Source organism: Odontesthes bonariensis, chromosome 3 (genome assembly GCF_027942865.1).
Source record: "Odontesthes bonariensis isolate fOdoBon6 chromosome 3, fOdoBon6.hap1, whole genome shotgun sequence".
In the NCBI taxonomy this organism is placed as follows: Eukaryota; Metazoa; Chordata; class Actinopteri; order Atheriniformes; family Atherinopsidae; genus Odontesthes; species Odontesthes bonariensis.
In genome coordinates, this window is record NC_134508.1 from 20,287,855 (window position 1) to 20,309,483 (window position 21,629).

General features: G+C 40.5%; 2 protein-coding genes across 7 annotated transcripts in view; both read left to right on the forward strand.

The window, feature by feature from the left end:
* Positions 1-15,262, forward strand: part of LOC142377096 (inositol 1,4,5-trisphosphate-gated calcium channel ITPR1) — an 80,500-nt gene extending 65,238 nt beyond the window's left edge. For all 6 annotated transcript variants that reach the window (XM_075460867.1, XM_075460868.1, XM_075460870.1 and 3 more), the window contains 9 exons: positions 2,019-2,194; positions 3,642-3,806; positions 4,274-4,463; positions 4,567-4,659; positions 6,570-6,709; positions 8,620-8,785; positions 11,660-11,820; positions 12,575-12,736; positions 13,086-15,262. In XM_075460867.1, coding sequence (XP_075316982.1) covers positions 2,019-2,194; positions 3,642-3,806; positions 4,274-4,463; positions 4,567-4,659; positions 6,570-6,709; positions 8,620-8,785; positions 11,660-11,820; positions 12,575-12,736; positions 13,086-13,172 — 1,340 coding nt within the window. In that variant the 3' untranslated portion in view covers positions 13,173-15,262. The remainder of the gene's footprint in view (positions 1-2,018; positions 2,195-3,641; positions 3,807-4,273; positions 4,464-4,566; positions 4,660-6,569; positions 6,710-8,619; positions 8,786-11,659; positions 11,821-12,574; positions 12,737-13,085) is intronic.
* Positions 15,263-17,232: 1,970 nt separating this feature from the next.
* On the forward strand, positions 17,233-20,999 carry LOC142377098 (class E basic helix-loop-helix protein 40-like). Its single transcript, XM_075460873.1, has 5 exons — positions 17,233-17,696; positions 17,820-17,883; positions 18,113-18,220; positions 18,566-18,689; positions 18,928-20,999. The coding sequence occupies exons 1-5, from the start codon at positions 17,626-17,628 to the stop codon at positions 19,848-19,850; spliced, it is 1,290 nt and encodes a 429-aa protein (XP_075316988.1). The 5' UTR covers positions 17,233-17,625; the 3' UTR covers positions 19,851-20,999.
* The last annotated feature ends 630 nt before the right edge of the window (positions 21,000-21,629 follow it).

Below are 21,629 nucleotides of genomic sequence, written 5' to 3' on the forward strand. Positions count from 1 at the left end.
AGGAAACGTGGCCACAACAAGATAACTGTCAGTGGAAAACAATTAGAAACTGCCTCAAGAGGGTAATTCAACATGGACCGTGGCAAAATATCAGCCTTGTCTAAAACTTGGAGCTAGTACAAACAAGATGGGAGGGTTTTAAAAGAAAAGCCCACAGGTCGACCAAGGAAGCCATCAAAGTGCCAGGGCGGAAAACTCAAGTTATTATGCCTTGAAAATAGAATATGTACCACAAAAGAGAGGAAAAACAATTGGGCACAAACTGGAGACAATGTTTGAGACCGACCTGTAAGAAATCTGATGAAGGAAAACGGGATTTACATCCAAAATAAGCATTATGTAAATTATCATTAATACTTTGCCAGAAGGAAAAAAGGTTACAGTCGGGTAAAGTGAAGTAGTCATGGACTGTGGTTGATTGGTGATGATCGGTGAAGAATTTAGTTTTTTCCTTAGTGAAGCCCATAACTCAAAGAAGTCAATCTGCCATAAAGCAGAGGAGGAGCAGCAAAGTTTGGTTCTATCTTTTTTCTTTCTTTACAAAAATGCCATTATTCACAACTATTTTATTGATTGATTTGAAGTGATATAGTTTTATAAAAGCGAGAGTGTTCGGATATGAAATCATAGATGAATATTCCATAGTTTTGCCAAGGGTTATATATCAGTGTATGTAAAGCTTCAAAAGAACTGTAGAAAATGACAAATTTTCAAAAGTTTCATATTATACTTTACGATTGGACGTTGTTTTATAGAATTTGCTAGATTAGAAAAAAAAATAATACTACCGACTAAAATCAAAGCTAACAGCCGATGTCGTCGGTATCATTCATATACACTCCCCCACACACACACACACACACACACACATGCAAAAAAAACATTACACAACATGAAAAAGGTCTGACTTTATCTCCTCTCTACTCTAAAACTTGGTATGTCTGCAAGACATCATCACGTGAGACTTCAGCATACCTTCAACCTGCCTAAACAGGCACTTTTATGGCTTTTGACCTCTGCCTTTTCTCTCACACACAGGAGATTTAGGTCAGTGTGTTCTGCCTCCATGCAGGACTGGCTGCATTTTCATGAATAACTTTAGTTGGCAAAACGCACTCCTATTGCAAGCTCCCACTGTGCATGATGGCAGTTTTGTCTGTAGCTGATTTGCTAGATGTTTGCCCACAGTCATCTGCCCACACATTAAACTGAAGTCTAAGGTAGGTAACGAGTTTGTGAGTGTGCGTAAGCACCCCTCTTTCAGTCTACGACCTCACAGGAGCTGCGTGCTGCTCCCCACTCATTCCTCATGAATCTTTCAGCTGAGGTATTTTTAGAGGCTGTTATGTAAGTGGCACCTGTCATGTGATCTCCACAGGGTTTGGAAAAGAGAGAGAACAAGAGGCAGGGAAGGAGACGGAGGGATGCAAGTTGGCAAATAAAGGAGGGCTTCCTTAACTGCAGCAGTTGTTTTTTTTTTTGTTTTTTTCAATGGATTTCTCTTTTTCTTTTTACTTTGTAGTTCTGCCACATTTTCCTTGTTCTCTCTCTTTTTTTTTATGACTGATCTATGACCAGTGCTGATAGTACATACACATGTCATTACCATGTTTTTAAGAGAGGTATCACTTACATTGGCAGCAGGTTGGGTGTGGCCTGGCTTTTAATGTTGTCCAACCTGGTTAAAGATTTTAGCTTGAGTGAGCTTGAGCCACATGAAACTCGACTAGGACACTAATCCTGGATTTACGTCAGGATCAAGGGAAGCATCAGGTTGGCTCAAACTCGAGCTTAGTTTGCACAGAGACACACTTGCTCACACCAGAAGTGTGTCATACACTTTTGACTGTTATGTAAGTGTCTCTCTTTGAGTCCAAAGTCTCCATAATCAGCAAGATATTATAGAAAGCTTGTTAAAAATCTGGTCATCTGCAAATTGTACTATGCAGCTTTTATCAATTTCATCTTTGATAGACATCCCTCATAGCTTGCCTCCACATTGTATTTGCTTTCTGCAGGAATGCTGGATCCCCATCTGTCTGCACTGCTGTGGATGGGAGTCTTTGCAACGCTGGTCATTGTTGTCATCATGCCCCAACCAATAGGCATCCATGCCCTGGTCACTGTCACAATTTTTCGTCTCATCTTCTCTGTGGGCCTGGAGCCCACACTCTTCCTCCTGGGTGCTTTCAATGTGAGTGATCAATGTGTGTGTGTGTGTGTGTGTGTGTGTGTGTGTGTGTGTGTGTGTATACAGAAAAGAAGATGTTCTATGCCCATATATTTACTCATCCATACAGTATACCTGATGAAGATCAGACAGACCAAAACATAAATAAAGAGTCAGCAGTGAACAAGACTGTTTGCAGTAGCTTTTTTTTCATTGTATATTTTATTATGTGTCTGGAATTTGTGTTGCTGTCCCTGTATAATGAAAGGAAGAGGACTCTGTGTGTACTAAATTAGCTACCTGACTGATAAGTCCACTGACAGAAAATCGTAGAACCTGTGCAAATGAAGTCAAAACTACCTATAAGGTTGGATTCTAGCAGAGGGCTAATTTTATTGTAACTGGGTAAACCACTTGAATATTTCCTCTGTGAAAATGTCTGTGGTTTAGTAGTAATTTGTATGCACTTTCAAGTGCTGAGAAACCTCCACTCCACCAGTTCCACTTCTCCTTTCAGCCCTTGCACTCATGCCCACTTGGCATACCGGTGCCCCGCCTGCCTGTGGTGTTGCCCCTGTAATAGTAGTTTTCTCTGGCAGGGCTTTGTTGTACTACGTGGTGTGACATGCTTCACTGGACGCTAGAAAGAACGATAGCACCCCTTTACCTACCAGAGATTTTCTAGATGTGCTCTTAAACGCGCACGCCCACACCACACACACTCTGTAAAGATATGATCGCGTCTCCCTTTACTCGCTTTGTTTAAGTGTTCAGACAAAAGCAGATTACTGAGAGAAATCAGGTTAGGACAAGAAATCAGAGAACATGTTACCATGGGCTTCAGTAGCCTGGTTACTCTGGAATCTAGTTAAAATGCAGCTAATCAGAATTCTCAGTCACATTTTTTAATCAGTTTCTGTCTTTCAAATCTGGGGATTCCTTAAATAGACCACATTGCAAACTATAAAATGAACTAACTATATTTAAATGAGTTTCACTCTTTGGCCTTTTTCACTATTTGGGATAAACGCACCATGCGGATGACCTTTCTTTTCATCCGCATCCCCGCTGCTGTCACAGTGATACTTTCCCTGTCTGAAACCTTTATCAGCTTCATAAACCCAGAAAGAATAGCAGGTAAACACACAGTATATATGACAGAGAAGTCAGGTTTCTCAAGCAGGCATCTGCTCTAGATGTGTTGACCGGGTTTTTTGCTAATCCCTTTGTTACCCTGATTCAGGAAACCGAGTTTGCTTATTTGGAAGATATTAAGTTACAGGTTATTCACATGAGTATAAAAAAAATCAGTGGGCCCTTATCAAGTTTAAATGCAAATGCCACCAACACCTTTTGTGTCTACTTCCAAACCCACAGCAAATTCCATTGTTAATTTTACATTATTAGAATGATTCATTATTTTTTTGTCCTGCATTTTGATTATTAATTAGAGTTGGTCTTCATCTTCCAGGTTTGTAATAAAATTATCTTCCTGATAAGTTTTGTTGGAAACCGAGGAACCTTCACACGAGGCTATAAAGCCATGGTGATGGACTTTGAGTTCCTCTATCACCTGATCTACCTCATTTTCTGCTGTCTGGGGGTGTTTGGCCACGTCTTTTTCTACAGTTTGTTGGTAAGAGAATTTCCTCCATTCGCACACAGCACACCTTATAAGAAAGCAGAACATTTTGAGTGAAAACTTGTTAAATCCTCCCTTTGAATTTAATCTAAGCCTTTCAACATGGTGCATTCAAGGCCATGTCCTCCTAAGAAGTCTGACGCTGGTTTATTTGGTGGTCCAAGGAAGTTGTAGTTGTTGAGGTGTTACAGTTAATGCTAGGTATTGATGCCTCAGGTCTTTTTTTTAACTTTTTCAGACTGACTATGTCTGAACATTTTAAAAATGTTTTTGATACACGTGTCTGAGCTGCTCTAATGCAGATACAGTACACAAAGCATGAATTACAATTTGTGTCAGACAATAAATTGATAAATAAATGAGTAAATTAATTATTGGGAATTCAACGCTAGAGAAGACTAAGCAACATGTAAAAAAAACAAAACAACAAACCCTTTGTAACATGCGCTTTGTCTCTGTAGCTGTTTGACCTGGTATACCGAGAAGAGACCTTGCTGAATGTAATCAAGAGTGTGACCCGTAATGGACGCTCCATCGTGCTGACGGCTGTGCTCGCTCTCATATTGGTCTACCTGTTCTCTATTGTTGGCTACATCTTTTTCAAAGATGACTTCATCTTGGAGGTGGACCGTCTTCCCAACACAACCCAGAGTAAGGACAGAGTCTATTCACAATAAACGTAACAGGTCTTGCAAAAAAAAAAAAAAAAAACAACAACCAGAAAAGTTATGCACTGGTCTTTATCACTTTCTAGAGAGTGGAACCAGTCTGGCTGGGGAGTTTCTGTCTGCAGGAATGTGTCAAGGAGGTATTGGTGAGAACTGCAGCACAGACGCTCTACAGGAAGGTAAAATAGCATGTGGGTGTTTCTAGATGTTCGATGTTGTTGTGAGAGATTTCTCATCCTAAATGAATCCTGATTTAGTTTGGTTAACAACAAGCTCATTTAATATTGTAGTACAAGGTTAGAAATGAACTGTAAGAAGGCATTTGACACATCCCAGACTGAAGCACCGCCTGAAGTGACCAAAGGATAAAAGAGCAGACTTCTTTGTATAAATATAAATATAAATATGCAAAGTAGAAGGTTATGGTTGAGGTTTGATTTTACGTTTTTCTGTTTTCTGATGTGTTACGACTGTAATAATTAATCCTCTTGTGCAAAAAAGGGGCTGTAACTTGTTAAAAGAAAAAGTAATGTACGGAAGATGGCAGAGAAGTTGAAATCATTCAGTCAATCATTGGAAACTGACTCCTCTGGCCACAGTAATCAAAAGCAACATTTTACAATATTTTGGCCCAAAAAGCACACTGTTTTCTTTGTGTTCTGCATTCTACCACCAAATCCACCTCAAATGCATGTGACTCAGTTAAGTGTCACATGACTACCATTTGACCCAAGTAACTGACATGCAACCTCAACGACCCCGCATGTGACATCGATTTATGGTTATGTCCCAAAAACAGGTTAAATTCCAGGGAACTTCCCACCAGTTCAACTGTTTGCTGCCATCAAGTCTTAAATGGCTAAAACAGTTGTTTGCCCCCCAATAAATATTAGTTTAGATTAAGGCTAACAGATATTTCTTACAAATTGACCCATTTTATATATTTATCATATTTTTGTTCACTTTATTCCTGTAATCTTCAGGCCATTTCTAAAGATTTTTGTAGGATCTTTGAGGACATTAGTGTTGCAAAGACACAATAATGTCACAAAAATGCAGATAAAAACTTCTATTTAAAGTGTGACTACAAGACTAGACTTGTGCATTTACTCACAATCAAAGGAAATTATTCAAAGCAAAGGTATTACGCAACTTTTATAGTTTATGAAGAGACCATCGCTGAAAATGAATAATCACGAGAACAATATAAATATAATCTTGTGTAATCCATAAGTGAAGATGCTGCCTTGTGCTCCCTGAACATTTCTGGCATTGTCCTCTTGGAATATGCCTGCACTATTGATGGAAGAAACGCGGTCATTCTCTATATTCAGGGTTGAGCTCATAATGTTGCTGAACCTCAACCCGACCACCTGAGGTAACCCCAGATCATAATGTTGCCCCCACTTGTTTGTACATTTGGCACAAGGCATGACTGGTGCAGCAATTCAGCAGCCGCTGAATTTTTTTTATCCTCAGTTTGATCTCACCAAATCAATCATTCAGGGTTTTTTCTTATGACCTCATTTATTCCTCTAAGATGAAGGTTCACCACTATAGGTTTTAGCAATGCGTTTGGGTAGTTGGTAACCAAATTTGATTTGTTTCATCGATCTCTTTAGTTGTTTTGTTTGACTGATGCAGATCAATAATTTAAGCCATCTGAAACAGGATAACATATTTTCCACAACCACAGGGTCATCTTCTCTTGGTGGATTAAGGACAAAGAAACGGCTAATTGTATCAGTTTGGGTTAGATAACTTGTTTTCTTTACGTTATTATCAATAGAGGTTCTATAGTTCCATGTAAGGTCATGATTTTTACATGTAAATTTATTTGCATACAATGATTTATTAGGATACTGTTGATTTAGTTAACACTTCAAGCAACAGTGTGTTTTGTTTTGTTTTTTTTGTAAAGAAAGGCAGGATGCTCCTCTAGTTCCTGATTGCCTGGTTATTCCAGTTCTGTAAAATATATCTGTAAGCAGGGATGCGACTGTAATGTAATAACTGTGCTTTTGTAGTGTCTTGTTAAATTATTTATAAAGTTTGAAAGTCAAATTAGTTGTCTTTTCTGCTACCTCAGATTCTGGGAGTGACAGTGAGGAGGACAGCGACAGTGAACGGACGTGCGACTCTTTACTCATGTGCATTGTTACTGTGCTGAGTCACGGCTTGAGGAGTGGAGGTGGAGTGGGGGACGTGCTCCGTAAGCCTTCTAAGGAGGTACATGGCAACATGATTAGGCTCCTGACCAGTGTTGTATAAAGTACTGAAATCTCACACTCAAGTAAAAGTATAGGTACCCCTCCAAAATATGACTTTGGTAAAAGTCCAAGTCACTGACTGAAATGTTACTTGAGTTAAAGTCTTAAAGTATCCGAAACGTCTTGTACTTAAGTATGAGAATTACTGTAAAAATAGATGTACTTAAGTAATGTAATGAAAAGTATAAGTAAAAAGTAAACAAGGCAAATGCAGTTTGAATGACATTTTTTATATTTTGGTAAAGTTTGAAGGTCAAATACACTTAAAATCTACACACAACCAAGTGCAGGCAAAATGTAGACCAGGTTTAGACAGAAAATACAAACTTTGTGAACCTTTAAGTTTTTCTTCTTCAAGTAAGGTCAGTGCTGAAAATGAGGCGTACATTACACCATTAAGAAAAAAATGAAACAAAAAAGGCTGCTACTGTTATTGCCATCATTATAAACAAAATTTAAAGAAAAAAATAGGAGAAAACTGAAGCTTATCTGGCATCTGAAGAGAGAGTCCAGTTTGAAACCCCTTTTGTAAACCTTTCTAAAAAATAAATAAAATAACTCAGTACAGAAAATGCGGCCAACATCACCAAGAAAAAAATCTGTTACGATTACTGTACTTCACAAGCTATAGGAGGTGCACACACAACCGGTCATTATACAAAAGAAAAAAAGAATTGGGAGGGAACTGCAGCTTATCTGGCATCTGAAGAGGAAGGCCTTTTTTGTAAAACTACCTTAAAACCTAAAAAAAGGGAGTTTTTGTGAGATAGAATTTCCATGTCTTTGGGCAGGCATAACATGCATGGGGTCAAAACACTGTTGCGTTTTTTTTCTTTCTCTCTCTCTCTTTTTTTGTAACGAGTAACTAAACCGAACAATGAAAATGTATTGGAGTAAAAGTATGCAATTAAGTTCGGAAATATAGTGAAGTAAAAGTGAAAGTTGTCAAAAAATTTTAAACTCGAAGAAAGTACAAATTATTCCAAAATATACTTAAATGCAGTAGTGAAGTATTTTTACTTCGTTACTATACAACACTGCTCCTGACTACGTGTGTGTTTGAGTTGAGAGGGTTTAGGACCCGCAGCTGCAGAGCAAGTCATGTGAGCTCGTTATGAGCTCATAGTGCGCTGAACTTCTTGTAATTTCAAAAGCCTGGAGGTTTCACAATGTTTCCTTACAGCTGCACTGCCTCCGCCTTGTGTGAGAATTAAACCTTAAAATAGATTTCTACTGAATTCAGGCTCAACCACAAGTGATGTCCAAAGAGGATGTGAATTTCTGCCTTACTTATTCACACCACATTGCAGCTAATATCTTGTTGCCTGCTAAGTTTCCTGAAGGAGTGTAGCAGCCTGTAATAATGACATGGATGGCACTGTGCCTCACTCCATATTTTCTTAAAGCAGAGCTTGTGATAAATAAGTGTGAGTATTACTTTGTGAGTGGCTGGGGCTGGTAACCACTATAGGGTAGCTGAATGCTATCTGGGGCAAGCTCATCCCATTACTTTAAAGGTTACTTAGTCAAAATGTGAAATGAGTCAATAAATCTTATCAGTGTATCCAGATATATTCAGGCAGGCTGCATCATGTTGACCGGCTTTCTGTCGTCTCTGTTACTTTAGCATCTGGCAGGTATCACCTGTGGCCTTATTTCCATTTAAATCAATGAGGGCCATGGTTAACCTAATTTTAAACTCAAAACAGTATCCTTTTTTAAATAGGACAATCTTCTACTTCATTTTCTAGGCCTTAAACAGACTCTTAAAAACACTCTTCCGTCAAAATAAAGTGAATGTGTCCTGATCTATGTCGATTTTTTTTTTTTAAGATGTCCTTTTATTCATATTGTCTTTATCTTACCCAGGAGCCGCTGTTTGCAGCCAGAGTGATTTATGACCTGCTGTTCTTCTTTATGGTCATCATCATCGTCCTCAACCTAATCTTTGGTGTAATCATCGACACCTTTGCTGACCTGAGGAGTGAAAAGCAGAAGAAAGAAGAAGTGCTAAAGACTACTTGTTTCATTTGCGGTGAGACTGCCCAGCTCATCTCATCTGTTAAAGAGCCCTATAAGGCTTATTTACAGTTGCTGTTGTTGACCTTTTAGCTTTGTCCCGCCATGGAGAAGACAGAAGTTAGAGTGGACAAAGTGCTGCTTAGTGGTGGAGTGATTGTTATTGTTTATCTCTCTTCTTCCTCTTTGTGAAGAGCTCTGTTGTGATCGCCCCTTGTCTGATATAGGCTAACTTTCAACCATTCATTATTCAACCAATGCGTTGAGTCATTGATGAGGACAATGTGCCGCTAGCTTTTTGGAAGATTCCTTGCAAGCCTGTCCGCATTGCTCTCGCCCCACACCCAGTGCAAGATTATTCAACTAGATTATTCAATTATTCAAAAGGTATTCAACCGACCCCAGCCACTTCCAAAAAGTCCACCCTGCTCTGATTGGTTGAGAAGTATGGAGTGCATGGCTCGCTCTATGTTTGGGTAATAACAGGCAATATGCAAATGTGTTACACTGTAATGTTGTCTGGTATGTTTCAGGCACCGACTCCTCTGTTGGAGAGGAAAACACCTTTTATTACAAACTTAATGGGTGCTTCAGGTTTTATATTGTATCAAAGGGGGAAAAAAACAAAGAGAAAAGAAAATAAAGTGTATTTAATATGAAATCATGAGAAACATTGCAGTGATACAATAGCAATCATAAGGGCACCATGGCTGCCTGGTAAGGCATTCCTCTCTTGCTGGAAGGGCTTTGTACTTGAAACACAGTGCGTCATTAGAGCTCTTCCCTCATCGATCTGAACTCATTCCTTTAATTCCCAAATTCCCCTCCAAGAAGATTAGATTTTCTGGTGTATTTGTGGTTTCTGGAAAGTACTTCTATAAAGGTGTATGTAGTTTGTTGCAGTTCCCCTCGTCTCTTCCTCCCCCCTTTTCACTTTGCTGTTGTTCCAAAGAAGGCTGAGTCATGCAGGCTTCCTGCCACTGCTCTGCTCGCCTCCATAATTCATGTCTGTCTCACACACATTTTCACCTACTCAATCGCCCTCTTACTCACACACTCACATGCACACACCTAATTTTCTTACCATATGTTTTGTGCAACTCCACAGTTTTGTCCAAACTGTGTCCCCCTTTGAGTAGCATCATCTGCATGGCCCTATATATCCAAAATATATTGATGCATCTTAAGAAGTGCATGTTTTACAGATTGCGTATCTAAACTCTAATGAATGTGAGCCCAGCAGTACAAGCTGTATGCGAGCATGTGTGTGAGCATGCGTATGTTGGGTCAGGCAGCGAGGACAAGTGGTAAGCATATGGAGTGAGAACAGTATTATGTCAACCCGTTGACCATCAGCTCTGACTCACTCATGTTAAATAAGGCCAGGCCACAGGGGGAGCTGCTGTCTCTATGGTTTCCACAAGGACCACAACAGAACAGGAAATGTAGAGATTAGGACCCGATCTCCACAGGAATTGAGTGGCCTGACGTCCTCTGCCTTGGTTTCATAAGGTAGTGACTTTAACTTTGACTCATGGGGCCAAAGATTGATTTATGTCACAAACGTCCTGCAGCTCTAATCATTTTTGTGCTTTTTTTATTTTATTTTTTACTTTCCCTTTGTTTAGGAGATGGCCTATTGGTTTAACAATTGCAGTTCTCAATGGTAAAGTTGATTTTTGAAATGGAGTGATTGTTTTCTTAACGATAGAGATACAAAGAATTAAGACTTGATGGCTGATGTGGAACAGGAAATATGTGAATCAGATTGTCTTCAGTCCCATTTACAGGATGATATTCTGTCGTGATTCAAAAGAATCATCTCTGTCCTATCCTCGGTTACTTATCTACATCACCATGTGACACATTGGCACAGTACCTGCCCAGTTGTTACTTTGTCACACGTGTGACAAGGCTATCTAGTATCGCAGTGATGTTGATCTATCATTTGACCAATCAGAGCAAATTGGGCCCCTTGGGATGGGGACCCTAATCAAAACTGGTATTGAAATGGAGAGTTTCAAAGAAAAGATGACATAGCTGCAACAATAAAGGGTACGAGAGAAATATTGTGCTTAACATCATAACTCTTCGAATGAGGATCTTATTGGCTCATGTGTATTGCTCCTGATTCATATCTTTGAAGTTCAGGGTCCTTATCAAACAGTGTTTAAGAAATACTTTAATGGTTGTTCTTTTGTGTGAGCCATGCTTTATATCATTTGCTATTTGTTGCTAATATTGTCTCGTCCTCTTGCCTGTTTTTTTTAATTGGTTTGCATAACTGCTTTACATTACACGTCAAAAAAAACAACAAAAAAAAACGTTTTCAGCACTTTTATGCTGCTATTTTAACCTGATTAGTTCCAAATAACAATGACAGGACTGCAGCTCCAGTCATCCGGAACTATCTTAGCCATGAGAACAAGAATAGGAACAGATTGTTTGGCTCCCACAGAGTCCTGATCGCCATATTATGGTATCAGTCTGGGACTGAAGACACTCAAAAACTGTACATGTGTCTTGAGAACCTGCAAGTGTGCAGAGGACACTTGATGCCAATTTAAAGGCAAAGCGTGGCCACACCAAACACTGTAAATTGCATAAACTGAACCCAAATGTGATCAAAGTAAATGGATGACTTTTTAATATAAGCTACACATCTAACAAATTCAACTATTTGTGACATTAGTTTTGAGAACATCCATACTTCACTTTTAACGCCTCCTTTCACTCTCCTTACCGTGGACATAAGGCACAAACCTGAATGTGATTGATGGTTTCTAATCAACCGGCTTCGGTCAAACAAAAGCCGGTAGTTCAGAAGCTATCACCTGTCTGACTTTGTAACTTCATATGACAAACACTGAGTGTTACTACCCTGTTGCAGGTCTGGAGCGTGACAAGTTTGACAATAAGACCGTGACTTTTGAAGAGCACATCAAAGAGGAACACAATATGTGGCACTACTTGTTCTTCATTGTGCTGGTAAAAGTCAAAGATTCCACAGAGTACACGGGTCCTGAGAGCTACGTGGCTGAGATGATCAAGGTAAACAAAATGCCTGGAAAACCCCTTAAAAATGCACCTACTATATTCCCTGAGCTCATAGTGAAAGAAAGCTTGTTGTGAGAGGGTTGAATCTAGCGTGAGTCCACACTGTTTTGAAATCACAGACGTGTTATTCGTTTCAAAGCTTTACTTTGAACTTTGGCGTGCTTTTGGCTGTTTAATATATACTCAGCTCTGAAAGGAAAAGCAGCATTTTTAGCATTTCTGTTCGTGTTCACCTTTTTTATGACTATCATTCCATCATTTTTCATCAGTTTATGCTACCGAGTCGCACTTGTAAACATGTATAATCTGGTCACACGTGCAGAACTGCTTTAATTTGTACCTCTTTTCTAATCATTCCTGAAAAACATGCCAGTTATACTCATTCAAAAATGCAAACCAACTAGTGCAGACAAAGAGGAAGTCAGTGAAACAAAAAGTAAACAAGCCACAGTCTAACTGTAAAACTGATCAAAGCTTGATAAGGACTCATTGATGATTTTCATTCCTTATGGCCCTTACACTACAGGATCTTTCATTCTTCATTGTTAGCCTCGCTACAGTCATACCATGTGAACATGTAGAACTGCTCCTCTGAACAACAGCAAGAATACCGGAAAACCCAAAAGTAGCAAGTTTCATTTGGAGTTATCTTTGATTTATTTATTTATTTATTTATTTATTTTAACATACCACTGGCATCATTAACTCCTAGTATCTATTTCAAACATGATGTGCTTGATGACCACAGGAGCACAACCTGGACTGGTTTCCTCGGATGCGTGCCATTTCACTGGTAAGCAGTGATGCAGATGGGGAGCAGAATGAAATCAGGAACCTGCAGGAGAAGCTGGAGTCAACCATGAGACTGGTGGCCAACCTGTCTGGACAGCTGACTGAGCTCAAGGAGCAGGTATTTGTGGTATCAACTGACAGATATTGCCCATGTTGTAGTACACCACCCATGGTTTATTTTTTCTTTTAGCTTTGTTCTGTTCTGTGGCTGCTATTAGGATTGTTACATTAGAGGAAGATAGTACATGTCAAAGCACTCCAACTATTTTTTTTCTTGAAACCCAATCAATTATGGTACCTCTGACCTTTAAAATAAGGTCATAATTCATCACAGAGCTCTGTAACATGTAATTTTCTCACTCGTGGGATAATAAAGGTTATTCTATTCTATTCTATAATGCCAGTTTGCAGAAGTGATTGTGTTTGAACTGTCCCCTTTGTACTGTTTTGTTTGTCTCCCTGTGCAGATGACAGAGCAGAGGAAGCAGAAGCAACGAATCGGACTTCTGGGTCATCCCCCACACTTGAACATCAATCCTCAGCAGCCTGCCTGAGGAACCTTAGGGCCACCTCCACCAGTGCCTGAGCACCTCAGACAGTGTACCACATGTCAGACAGGAAAAGGCCAAAATATGTCCATCTCACGTATGTATTCAGGTCAATGTCTGACTGGGTTCTTCACCAGACACTCCTAGAACATGATTCTTTTGCAGGCATGTTTGCGTCTATATGAAGTGAAGTCAAAACGCTGTGTTGTGCGGGTGTGTCTGTGAGGGTAGAGGGTGCACAAAGTGCCTCAGGACCTGAGAAGCCAGTCCTCCAAGTCCAAGAGATGAACCCACTGACTTCAGCTTTACTACCCTGACAGCCTTCAGCGTTTGACTCCTCTGACAGCATGCCAAAGTTCAGCCATTGTTCCTGAGGGAGTTTTCCTGTCAAGTGTCCTTGTTGTTGAGGTTTTAATTCTCAGTGTTGCACCACCAAACTCAGGTGACATGTTGATTTGAAGGTTTGTCTTACAACACATGATTACACATTTTGTTTTCACCTGACAGCAATAGGAATGCTTTATAATATGCAACGTCAAAAGAAGAATGAACTATTTTTGGATTTTTTTTTGCTTTTTACGTCCAAATTTGTTTATCCTATATTTAAAATATAAAGACAGCAACTGTAAACAATCCTGGAGAGTTCACTCTAGTTTTCCACTGGCTGTTAATCTTGTTATAAAACCTATGATATACGGTGTTTTTGTTTTTTGTTTTTTCATCTTTGTTATCACTTTCAGAATTCCTTGTAATCTCAGACACGATGTCCCCCTTGTTCTAGGACAGTTTGGATACAAAAGAAAGACAGATTTGAGGTTACGCTGAAGCTTTTTGTAAAGATGAAAAACTTTCCACAACTAGTTTTTGAATAATGAAAACTAACCAACTTACTGGAGAGTAAAAGCAAATCATGTGATTGCTTCACTGTGAAGCCAGGTCCATGTTGTGCTTATTTAAAGGGGCTATATGGAGTCCCCTGAGAAACAAATGTCCAAACTTTGAGGATATTGGGAGCAACGTTATGCTGACTTTATTATTCCACTTATTTTTGCACTGAATAATATAATCTTTCTTTAATTCATTTAGTCCAAAGCACTGATATTTCTGTAGCACACAAACTATTTTTTTTGTTCACTTTGTAAAACATCACCAAGAGAATGACTGCCTGAGTGTTTGAGTATATGTGATGAGAAGAAAAAAAAAAGAACTAACAGATGTCACTTAGCGTGCTGCTTGACCAAACTAAACTTTTCTACTAATTGATGGTTTGTGTCTGAATTGTACATTCCATTCTTGGAGTCTATTTAAATAAAGAAGTGTGTAAAATAATCTCTTGTTGAAAACAGTATCTGTGTGAGCCAAGAAGTCAAGAGGAGGACCAGAACAAATATCACGCTAAAGACACCGAAGGTTTGGTATTTCCCCAAGTGGCTGCCATGCAGTTTATTTTGATACTTCAAAGTATGTCGTAAAATTTGAACAGCCCATCTGATGACCGTTTGAGTGGCACCACTCTTCTAACTTGCTTAAGACAAGGACTTAAAAGGCCTGAAGTGAAGTGGAATTTATGGATTGCCAGCTGAATCCTTCTTTTCTGGATCCCTCTACAAGTGTGACGATGAGGAAGTGCACGTCTCGTGCTGAATGAGGAAATAAGCTCATTCACTTCTCGCACATTTTTCACTTTCTTGTGTTGTATTTTTGGACTTGGTCACAGCACAAAGGGACAATGCATACCATTTCAAAGTTGTATAGTTGCCTTTTATTTGGGTTTCCTGAAGACTAACATTATATATTCATAATCGCTTTGAACTAACAGGATTTTCTTACCGCAAATGTTTTTGAAGTCACACAAGTCAACTCTCACTCAAATATCCTGCCGTTTGTCACACAAGAAAATATCATATTAGTACACCTAAAGCTTCAGCCCCATCGTAAATGTTAACAGCTGACATGGAATTATGCAAAGCTGAAGAATCTTTAGAGGAATAGCCACTTTTTGTCTCTTGTTGATAACATTAAAGTGCAAAGGGGTACTTTCCCCCGATAATTTAGAAGAATTTTACAACTGCACTGAAAGAAAAAAGATCTTTGTCATGGGTTTTTTATGATCCAGTTCAGTGTTTAATTGTGTTATATGTGCCTATTTAGTCTCTGAGGGGCTTTCCGTCACTGTTGTGATTATTTAATTATAGCTGAATTGCTTTGACCCGTCCAGAGCAAGGGTCATTTTGTAATTACTGAGCCTTGCCGCCTCTCATTTCTATTTTAGTCTCCGCACTCTGGGAGTTTTTACGTAAAGACTATTAGTCAAAGGCTCTGATGTGGTTATACTGTCGGATGTGAGCTTTTGAAAAAGTCTTGCACTGCAAAAAAAAAAAAAAAAAAAAAAACCTCTCTTTTTACTGCGAAACTGCTTTTACTGAAGCAGTGACGACTCTGATCAGGACTGTCTTGAGATGTTTGTCATTACAGCCAAATATTTGAGGTTATGAAATCAACTGTGACAGCCAGGAAACCAGGAAATCAAAACTCTTTGTAATTCAAATCTATTTTCCTTGTCAAGACAGGCAGCAGAAATAACACAGTACACACACACACACACACACATACTGTAGATATCATATAAACAATATTAAACAGCCAAAGCATAAGAAGCCAAGAACCTCCAAATCTTTCATTACTCGTCATAGGCCAAATGGGGACAGAGTGGTCAATCATGACATTTACAACCAAACACAATTGCCTCTAATATGGATGGTTAAAATGAGCTCCTCTTACCGCAACATAAAATTTTCCCTTGCAATGCGTTACTTATCTAAAGTTAATTCTGTTTAAGAGGAAACAGTAGTTGTAATCGTAGGGTTCACTGCATTAAGTGTTTCCTTAATGAGTCTCAAAGGTTTGCAAGACTTGATTTTGTGTGTATATCCGAGTATTAACGACAATTTGAAATCAGTCTACTGTCCAAAATATCAAAATCATTCACTACAGGGATTTTGCTAACATGTTTTTTTTTTCAGTTAGAAATAGTGTATCAAAGAATAACAAGGATATACACGGTCATATGAACTTCATAATGGGACATTGAGTCCTCAGCTAACAGAATAACAAGTTATTTCAAGGTCATGTTGCTGACGGCGAACCCCAAAACGTGTTCTCACATTTACCTCCAGTAAACACATGCTGGTGTAACCGAGTCTTGTCGTGTGTCTGGGGGATTAAGTTGTGAGGCTATCATCAAACCACACTGTATTTTTTTTCCCTATTCACTGTTCTTGAAGAGAATATATGGGTTTTTTTCCGGGGTGGTAAGACTATCTTAAACCACTACTGCAACGCATCTGTAATTTTTAGTTCGCCTCGCCATTTGCTGGGAAGGAATCATTGAGAGTGTGGCTACTTTTCTAAAGAGGGGGTTGTTAGGAAGCGTGCAGCCAGCAGCAGACAGGTGCAGCAGCCGTGAGCGTGTGCGCGCTCAGCAGGCCATGAGGAGATCAACGTGACAGACAGCACGGCCTCATGACAGCAGAAACGGACACTCCACGCGGCAGACCATGCACAGGTGCACGTGCACTTCTACCATGACGGCGCTGTTTGTTCTGCGATGTTTCACCAAAAGATATGAAATTCCTATTATTACTACTAGTAGTATCATCATCATTATTTTTGTTGTTGTTGTTGTTGTTATAAACGGCCTATTAAACAGTTGGCATTGATTCCCCTTGTTGAAACTGCTCGAAACCTAATATTTCTGGCTTTTCTGTGCTTTTGGCCACAGCAGTTCGCGCCTGAGACCACGGTGGTCTTGTATTTGTGTGATTGTGGAAACGCACCACAGTCACTTGTCTGTGGCACGCATGCCCGTTGAACTCCCATGACTCGCTCGCTACCAGCACGTTCACTGCACACAGCCATGTTTCCATACACTTTTCAGCATGGTGGTACACGGGATGCGACACGCGCCGCCCTGCGCTCTGACGTGCGCCGCCATCCGTCCACTGAGGCGCGTTATCTGTAGAGAGTGGGCAGTCCCACCGCCGAGGATACAGCGCCGTTTAACACGTGAGCCTCATGTGATAGAGGTAGGTCAGGCTGAGCGGAGAGTCAGAGGGTTTATTTAACTCGTCGCTTCGTCCTCCCCCACTTTCCCAACGCGCCATCAAGAGGGTTGACTTCCATCTGCGGCGGCACCACGGCGTGGAATTCAAGGGAACTAACTTGGAGGCATTTTCACGCCTAAGATAACGTTTTCACTAACAATAGAGCGAAAGGGGAAAAAAAAGATGACAAACGCGAAATAATTTTGACCATTTTCGTTTTGTTTTTTTTAAAGCGTTTCGCTGTTTTCACCCAAACTGCTTTGCAGCCAAATCGCGCCTAAATAAATACGCGTTTACCTGTGAATGAATTGGAGAAGAACACCTTGATTTCCGACGTTGTTTTTGGAGTTCAAAGAATGGAGCGAATTCCAAGCTCGCAACCTCCACCTCTTTCCAAACACCAGGCTGATCTGTCAGACGTGCAGGGGTAAGTTACACTCTGAAAGTGTGCTCTTCGATCAAGATTGATGTTTGATATTCTGAATATCTCACTTCATAAAAAACACTACTTCACAACTTAACTCATGAACTCTCGTTTTTAATTTTTTAGAGTGGATTTCCCGATGTACGTTTATAAACCAAGGCGGGGGATGAAGAGAGGAGAAGAGAGCAAGGTATGTTTAAAAAAAAATGTTTTTCTTTATTTTCATTTTTTAATTATTGCTAACGTGTTGCCACATATCTTAATGCGTGTAATCTGCAAGGGAGGAATTAAAAGTGCCAGTTGTTCCCATAAATGGTTGACCTAATTCCTGCTATGACATAACTCCTGGAGTCCTCCCCATGGGTGTAGCTGCCTCTGATCATGAAGAATTTATGTAACAACCCTGTTTACTCTTGCAGGACACCTACAAGCTGCCTCACAGACTTATTGAGAAGAAAAGACGTGACCGGATAAACGAATGCATCGCTCAGTTGAAAGATTTACTACCCGAACACCTGAAACTCACCGTAAGTTCGTACTGTAGCTCGGAGGGATAATGTTATTCAGCATGCGCCACTCAGTGGCTGTTCAGTGATGTTACATCTGTGTCGGATGCGTCATCATTCACAACGAATGACGTCTCATCAAAAAGAAAGTGTCTCCTGTCATGTTTACTGGCTTTTAAAAGATCCCACAAGCTCTATGCTATCAAGTTAACATCTGGAGCTATGATACAATAAGTCTTGATATTGTAGGTGATATATTTTAAATTTTTTGCGTGGCAGGAGACCATGTGGGCAGCCGTAGTTCAGCTTAGTCTCTGTGAGTTATATAAGCTGTTAGGATGTGCTGACTGTGCGTGTCTCCCTCAGACTCTGGGCCATCTGGAGAAGGCTGTGGTTTTAGAGCTTACACTCAAGCATGTGAAAGCCCTCACCTCTCTTCTGGAGCAACAGCAGCAGAAGATCCTTGCTCTGCAGAGCGGGATGCAAATTGGTGAGCTGCAGATATTTGCACACACACATAATTACAGTGCCTGCAGGGCAGGGTTGTCCCTCAAACTGCTAATTAGTCAAATAAATGGATAATGGACAGATTATGCAGAGCTATGAGCAAATGAGTAACTTGACACACAAAATGCAGTTTGTGGCAACAGAAAAAGAATCCGCTACAGCCTCTTATCTACGTGAAATGTCAGAAATTCTGAATGTGTGGTTTCTCGTTGTTTTTATAGAGCAGCCTCCTGTCAGCCAGGAGAAGTCAGAGGAGATGTTTCGCTCTGGCTTCCACATGTGTGCCAAGGAGATCCTTCAGTACGTAGCTAATCACGAGCTCGACGGAGACTTCACGCCTTCCCATGTTATCAACCACCTTCACAAATTAGCTGCGGAGGTGCTGCAGGGTCCGGCCCGACCCCGCACCCCTCTCAGCCCTCGACCCGAGGAGATCCCTGCCTACCACCAGCACCAACCTCACAAGGAGACGCCCACCAGCTCACCCCCCAAGTCCAGCGAGGGCTATGGGAGGAACTGTGTGCCTGTCATCCAGCGGGCATACGCTCCACCGAGCAGCGAGCAGAGCGGCAGCGATACAGACACAGACAGTGGCTATGGGGGAGAGCTGGAGAAAATTGAATCTCGGGCGCCGCAGGAACGTCCAGATTATTATGGTCAGGAGAGCCAGCAGAAGCGACCGCTGGGTGATAGGCAGAGCTCCAGTATCAAGCAGGAAGAAGATGAACCACGTCACAAACGACCCCGCATTGAGTGCTCTGAGGATGAGCTCCTGTCAGGTGGAGAATCATCAGCTTCGTCATCCTCTAGCGGTTATAGTAGTTACATGAGTGTATCCCCCAACCATCCACCTCCTCCACCACACCCCCTCTGCATGCCATTCTACCTCATTCCACCTTCTGCTGCAGCTTACCTGCCAATGCTGGAGAAATGCTGGTACCCTGGAGGTGTGTCCATGCTCTACCCTGGCATGGGAAGCTCCTCACCCACCATGCCCAGCGAGAGACCACCACCACCTCAGTTAGTGTTGTCTCCCAGGGGAGGTTCTCCAGCCCCAGCCATATCCCAAACCCCTATGGACTCCCCTGCCCTTCTTCAGGCACTAAAGCAGGTACCACCCCTCAACCTGGAAACCAAAGAATGAGAGGCGAAGGAACAGGCAAAGAGACAATCTTGTTCTAGTCCGTAGTAGGCAGGAGAAGATGATTGGGCTGCTCCATAAACCATATTCGTTCAACTCCTCTTTTGTCAATCCAGAGGTCAAACTGTAAAAGAGAGGACTTGTAGAAATGATAAAGGAGACAGGCGAGAGCGTCACCCATCCACACTTGGAGGAATGCAAAGCTCTGGTTGAATGTTCAAAGCTCAGTGGCAGATGTATCATACATACAAGACCTGCCCCGCACACATGCACACACATACACATTGGTTGAATGTAAAGAAAAGACATGTTTTCGATGCTGCTGTTGAAGTGTAAAACGCAGATGAAACTGATGCCTCCCACTTGTGGCTGTTGTGATAAAGACACATCATCTTGTACTCTAGAAACTTTTGCACCAAATTGGCAGTAATAAGTCACCCAAAGTTTGTTGCCTATGTCCTTTGCTCACCATTCTGATTACGGGAAATGCCCTTTGAACCAGACATTATGATGACTGTCACCATAAAAAACAAGATGGTCCCCAAGTGTGTACATAGAGGGGTTAGGGAACAGCCATGGTGGAAGAAGGGATAGGTCACCCCATAGTGGCCAAAGAAAATGAAACGTCTTGTTTTTTTGTTGTTTCTTTTTTTTCCTTTTTTTGGAAAAACAGAAAGTTGACATGAATTTCCGTAATTATTGTCCATAAACTTCTTGTATATTTCTATTTTTGATACTTGTTCGTGCACTCTGTCCACCCAGAGAGTTTGAGGGGGTGCAGGGTGTAGACAATGTTGTGTACTCAGAAAATGTGTACATTCTGTAGCACTGTGCTGGACCTGGTCTGCATACTCAACATCTGTTTCTGCTCAAGTCAAACCCGGTGTTTGTTCTTGCTGTTGCCTTTTACTTGTGACAAGCTGATAAATCTCAAATGTTTATTCTCTGTACTATGTATGAAAACTGGAGACAAAGAAGTAAGAGAGACGTGAATGTAAGTTTTACCAGACGACTAGTTTTCTATAGAGAGAGGTACTTAAGATTTTATATTTTGGGACCTAAAGAGAGATGTTTGATGTACATATTTTGTCTATAAATGTTGATATACATCATATAAGTGTATTAATAAAGTATTTTTCCCGTGGAAACTTGCTTGGACTTCGTGTGTTTTAATGAGTTGATGAATGTGTGTAAAAAGAGTGAATTTAGTTAGGATGAATAAATCTGCACCATCTCAACACATCAGTGTCACCTGTGTGTGGGAAACATTTAGCTTAGCATTTCTGCAGGTTAAACACTTGTATCTAATATTGCTTAAACATGCAAACAAACAAGCATTAAAAGCTCATCTCCAGAGGCAACAATCAGGATCCGTCTTTTGTGACTTTAACTTGCTCACCAGTTTGATATAAATCCTACATATAAAACATATATGAAGCATAAATAACAACAACCTAACCCTGCCTATAGAGAAATGCCATTTAAAGCTATATATGAGCACTTACAATCATTGTTCCATCTCTTTCTAATTCAGCAGTTTAGTCCCTCCTTTAATAAGAAATTGTTCTTCTCACTATCATTTCAAAACTGAAAGAGCATCGAGTTATTCCCCATCTAGTTTGTCTGTGCAAAGTGCAGTCTAAGGCTGTGACCTGCAACCTGAGATGTCAGTTCCTCTCAGGCTGGTTTCCTTAAACCTGATTCGTTTGTTGAAGGAGTTTCATGTTGAATTGCTAACGTGACCTAAAGATTAAGATGAACAAAAAAGCCAACGTGTCCTGT

What these genes read in the sequence shown, in the direction of transcription:
- LOC142377098 (XM_075460873.1), top strand. Translation starts at nt 17,626, where the DNA reads ATGGAGCGAATTCCAAGCTCGCAACCTCCACCTCTTTCCAAACACCAG. An exon ending in GATCTGTCAGACGTGCAGGG is followed by an intron (nt 17,697 to 17,819) that starts GTAAGTTACACT and finishes TTAATTTTTTAG; the next exon opens with AGTGGATTTCCCGATGTACG. An exon ending in GCAGAGCGGGATGCAAATTG is followed by an intron (nt 18,690 to 18,927) that starts GTGAGCTGCAGA and finishes TTGTTTTTATAG; the next exon opens with AGCAGCCTCCTGTCAGCCAG.